The sequence below is a fragment of the Pteropus alecto genome, unplaced genomic scaffold (assembly GCF_000325575.1).
Source record: "Pteropus alecto unplaced genomic scaffold, ASM32557v1 scaffold135, whole genome shotgun sequence".
NCBI classification, from domain to species: Eukaryota; Metazoa; Chordata; class Mammalia; order Chiroptera; family Pteropodidae; genus Pteropus; species Pteropus alecto.
This window is the reverse complement of record NW_006438076.1, coordinates 3190638-3196140: the sequence shown is the minus strand read 5'-3', so window position 1 is coordinate 3196140 and position 5503 is coordinate 3190638. Positions and strand designations below refer to the sequence as shown.

Genomic DNA, 5503 nt, shown 5'->3' with positions numbered 1-5503 from the left:
CGCATCACCATTCTGTTTGTAGCTACTCATATTGCAATAAAATAGTTTATGGGAACGAACCTAGGACATCGAAAAACAAAGCCATATATCATTTGAATTATCTGAATGTACTAACTCGGTCTCAAATCGTCTCAGTGTAAGTTTACTACAGTTGGAGCCTGCAAGGAAAGAAGGGTTATCTCCAATACTGAAAATGTCCAGCAGCTTGCCGCTAGGAATTCAGCCCTCCGATTGTGTGTCTTGGAGCTGTCCATGGGTCACAGCTCTACAAAAACATTTACTCTTCTCAGTTATGACAAACTCACTACTCCTGGGGAATCCAGATTTGTTCTGTAAATAGGGGTGCCCTTACAAAGACGTTTTCCATTACTGGAAGCCATCACCGTTTGAAAGGCAGATGGCTCAAACTCACTAAGAAAATCACGCGTTCCAGATTTTGCCTAAGTTCGATACTCAACATTCTTTTCTTTACAGTCGGTTATTATTTTCCTGTTTCTTTAGCCTGGTTTCAATTAAATAAATTAAAATCACTCAGTAATCAAGGCAAATAAAACAATTAGATGTGCAAGAAAGATAAAGAACTATATAAAATAACCGAGTGTCAAAGCAGACAATAGCTGTTTTGTTGCTGCTCATATTAGGACTTTTAACTACTCACAAAGAAATTCAGAATCACATTAGAAAACTGTGCTAACCATGTTAAAAAAAAAACACTTCCATACCCTCATTACAGATGAAGGCACTAGGCGAGGCTCACAGAGGTTCAAGTGCCTTCCCCAAGTTACACACACAGCAAGAGTCAAGGCTGGGATGAGAACTCTCGTGTGCCTTCCTCCAAAACCCATGCTCTTCCCAGTATTCAAAAATGCAAGTACAAGCAGTAATTTCAGGAAAGACCATAAATAACAGGGACAAAATTACACTCACCTGCAGTGGATATCGTCGCAGGGCTACTCACCACTGCGCCGACGCTGTTGTTGGCAATGCACTGATAGTGGCCCGACAGCGAGGGGTTAAGAGAAAGAATAGTCAAAGTCCCCTGATGAATCTTAATCTGTTCCAAGTTTCTATCCAATCGCTTTCCATTATGTAACCATGTGATATGAGTGGTCACAGGTTTAGCAGAGCAATGTAGATCGACAGGACCACCAAGTTTCTGGACGGCAGACAGTGGCTCAGAAATAAAATAAGGGGCCAAGTCTACAAGGGAACGATTCCCGTGTGCAAAAGGCAGGGAGAACGGGCAAGAAGGAGAAAGAGAAAGAAGAGTATATTAAATACATGTCATCTGAATCTATGTAAATAATGGCCATCTCTTACTTTATATGTTATGGTTCTTAATGCTTGTAAAAGTTCTAGGAAGTCTTATAAGCCCATGTTTAAAAGAAAAAGGCAACATGTTAACGTGGGACTTAATAATTAGGGTAGAACCAATCAAACAAAATACCAAAATAAATGAGAAATGGCAAACCGATCTTTTAACGAAGTTAAGTTTTAAGAAATGAAAGTTAAGAATCTGAAAAAGTGGAGATGACTTTCAAAATAAAAAGAATTCTCTCCCATTTTACCAACGGGATCTGACCTTAAGAGCAAGTTATTTTATAAATAAGACTATGGTACTTCTTTACTACTTCCCTATAATATAAAATAATGTTAACTTTTAAGAAAGCAGAAATAAAATGTTAGGAAGCCACAATGAACTACAAAGTCTATCCTTTTTTGGATATAAGGCTAAATAGGGTATCCATTTTACTATTTTTATTTGGTGTTTGGAATCATTTCATTTGTTATGTCTATTCCTCCAGGAACTTGCACTTAAGTATCAAAACAGAGCCCCCTCCTCCACCCTGAAAAGAAGGCAGAGGACAGGAATGCTGTTAATATGGCAGAATAAAATACTTTTTAAAAATACATTTTTAATTTTTTAAAATCAATAAATTACTGAACCTACTTTTACAGGATATTTTATCAGAAATGAAGATTAAGGGAAGTGCCTCTCTTGACCAAATCTGAGGCTGTTGTTTAGCAAAACAAAAAGAGAAATAAAACCACTAAATCAAATTTTCCCTTACTAAATGTAAGTTATACTGTATTTTTAAGAGAAAATAAATATTACTTAATGAATAAATATCACTGTATTTGCATATACTTACCTGTAAATCTATTATATATTAAACATATACACACATCTATAATAAAAAAACATGCATGTGGCGCATGGATTAGGTTCAGGCTTATATACACATTTAACAACAAAACATTTAAACTTTTTGGTAACCCAAAGCGTTAGATAATAAATTAGGCAAGGTCAGGAGAGACCTGAGGTTTGAACCAAGTTCTCTCACTCCAAGTTGATTATAAAATTTCTCTATAGTAGTATACAGTCAGCATTTTATTCCTGTTATGATTTCCAAATTCAGGAATTTGAAACATGCCCTCTTTGAAAAAAATCACAATCAGGAAATACTGTTAAAGCAACAAAAGGAATCAAGGACAATGATGAGAAGGCCTGCTAATGCCCAAGAAGCCCTACTAAGAGATTCTGAGTTAATCAAAGTTTAAAAATCATTCCACTGGTCAAACAAATCTTATAAATGTCTTTAGAAACCATTACTACTGGCAGGATACTTAAGTTGACAGTTGCTTCTTATAAGATTAAGGTGAGAAAAAGCTTCAGCTAAAACACTACCATTCTTCTACACTTACCTGAACTCACAGAAGAGCACAGAATCGAAAGAGTAGCATAGAGCAGTGTCTGTAAGGCTCCAGGATCTGGATGCATAGCGCCAGATTACAGAAGCGGGCAGGGCAGACTTCCAGAGCAAAATCCAGGCCTTGGCTCACTAAAAGACATTCAAAGAAAAGAAAAGAAAATCTAAACCAGAAAGACAGTTGAACTCTTTAATCTAAGTAGCCAGTAGAGTTGTGAGCATGATGGCTGCCATCTATGCAGAAAGCTTTGTATAGAGTGTGTCAAATACAAGGCACTTAGTGATCTGCATCTTCCCAATTCACAAACTAATCTCTAGACACTAAATTACAGTTAGAAGTTTTGCTCGTTCCTCTAAGGTATTAAAATATCTCTTTTTACATTTGTATTACAAATGAATACATTTAACAGCCTGTAGTGTATTTGTACATCTCACAAGCATCTACGACACAACACAAAATGAATTCTTTCTCTAGTTCTTAAAACAGAAACAATAACAAAAACAACAAAATAATAGCTAACATTTATACAGTGCTTAGTATGTCCCAGACACCATTTCAGTGCTTTCAATATATTAACTTCATCTTCACAACAACCCTATGAGATAGGATCTACTGGTTTCCTTCCCCTTTTTCAGATGGGGGACTCAGGCTCATGGACTGGTCAAACAGAGAATACCAAGTGCAACACTGTGTTGGGACGGAGCTTGGCATGTCTGCAGAACATCCAAAGACCACTGTGGTGAGAGCAGGATGAGCCATAAAACGAGCACAGAGGAAAGCTGGGCCAGATCCTATCCAGCTTCGAAAGCCATGGTAAGGACTTTGCAGTTGGGTGAAAAGGTGAAAGGGATTAAGAAGTTCAAATTGCTCATTATAAAAACAGTCGTGAGGATGTAAAGTAAGCATAGGGAATATAGTCAATAATATCCTAATAACTATGTTTGGTATCAGATGGGTACTAGACTTAACGGGGTGATCACTTCGTAAAGTATATAAATGTCTAATCACTATGTTGTACACCTAAAACTAATAGAATATTGTATGTCAACTGCAATTGAAAAATAAATTTTAAAAAAGATTTTTGAATTTATTCTCAGTGCAAAAGCAAGTCCTCAGAAGACTTAGAGAGGGGAGTGATGGAATCTTACTTACGCTTTAAAAAGATCACTGGCTGGTGGGGACGACCACCCAGGAATGGAAGAGAGAGGCCAAGTAGAGGGGATGTAATCACTCAAGAGAGAGATGAGCATGTGGTGGGTTAGACCAGTGAGTCAACTGAGGAGGTGGTAAAAAGTAATTGGATTCAGAACATATTCTAAAGCTTGAACCAACAAAATTTGCTGAAAGCTTGGATGTAGATTGTGAGATAAGATGTGTTAAGGATAACTTAGTTTTTGGTGTAACAATAAACAATAGCTCTATTTACTGAAATGGGAAAGACTGGAGAGAGGAAGACATTAAAGAGAGGGTTAGTCAATAGTGCTTTTTCAGCCAAGTAATTCTGAGATATTCATTAAGCATCCAAGTACTACTGCGGCATCAACCATTGCATGTGGGAGTCTAAAGCTGTGGGGCAAAGTCAGAGCTGAAAATGCAGATGCTAGATCGACTACAGCCATGATGGCACTGCATGAGCTCTCTAAGGAAAACGAGAGGATAAGAGAGACCAGGTAGGAGCCTTAGGACACTCCAACCTTTGGAGACTGAATACGGGAGAAAGAAGGAGCAATGGAGACTTAAGAAGTCATTGATGAAATTGGAAGAAATCCAGGGAGAAAAGTGGAAAATATTTCTAGAGGTCATTAACTCTCTCAAACACTGCTGAGAAGTACAGTAGGATGAGATGCCATGGGAAAGGCATAATGGAGATCACTGGTGATATTGACAAGAGTGGTTTCAATGGAGAAGGGATGAAAGACTAATGGTGGGTTCACAATAGAACGGGAAGAGAGAAAAGGAAGAAAGCAGGCCCAGAAAACTCCTTAAGAATTTTGCTATACAAGGGCAGCAGAAAAATAGGGAGAACTGCTGGAGACGAATGGTAGTCAAGGGAAGGTTTGCTTTTGTGTTTTGTTTTGTTTTGTTTTTTTAATAGAGAGATGGTATAGCAATTTAGCAAAGCTAAAAATGTTTCACACATGGTAAGGATGTGGGTAAAATCACTATGATATATTGTTAGTGGACATATAATTGGTAAATTCCTTTTGAAAGGAGAATCATTCATTCATACAACAAATATTTACTTAATGCATATTGCATGCTAGGTACTATTCTAGGAGCTGGGGATAGGGCAATTAAAAAACACATAAATAAAAATAAGTAAAAGAAAAAAATGTATACCTTACATTCCAGTAGGAGAAATGGACAATAAACAAGATGAATAAGTGAAATTAATGCCCATCCCATTCTCCAGATATGGTTCGTTCTTCCTCCTCTGTGCTCCCTCTACACCTTGGACACCCATCACCACTGCATTCATCACTCTGTTCTGCAATTTATCTGGTTACATAACTCTGTCCTCGCTGAAGGCAAGAGTGACATCATATTCAACTATGTAAATTCTAACACCTAGCGGAAAATAGGTACCCAATAGATGTTTCTTAACACGAAAGGAAGACCTTAACATAAACCAATTCCTAGAAATCCCTTAAGTAGTATTTAATAAAAACTGTCATCTCATCCACATTCGGTGTAACCTAACTGTATTTTTTATGCCTTCATTGATTCATTTGTATGCATGATTTTTAAAATCAAAAATATAAGTGCCTACTTTATGCCAGGCTCTATGCTA

General features: G+C 37.2%; 1 protein-coding gene across 6 annotated transcripts in view; it reads right to left on the bottom strand.

Annotated features, from left to right (window-relative positions):
- Positions 1-2845, bottom strand: part of CDON (cell adhesion associated, oncogene regulated) — a 57069-nt gene extending 54224 nt beyond the window's left edge. For all 6 annotated transcript variants that reach the window (XR_003047319.1, XR_003047320.1, XM_025049188.1 and 3 more), the window contains exons 1-2: positions 2707-2845; positions 928-1200 (exon numbers count right to left, since the gene is read on the bottom strand). Coding sequence is in view for 4 of the 6 variants with exons in the window: in XM_025049188.1 (XP_024904956.1) it covers positions 928-1200; positions 2707-2782 (349 nt within the window). In the remaining 2 variants the exon portion in view is untranslated. The remainder of the gene's footprint in view (positions 1-927; positions 1201-2706) is intronic.
- Between the last annotated feature and the right edge of the window lie 2658 nt (positions 2846-5503).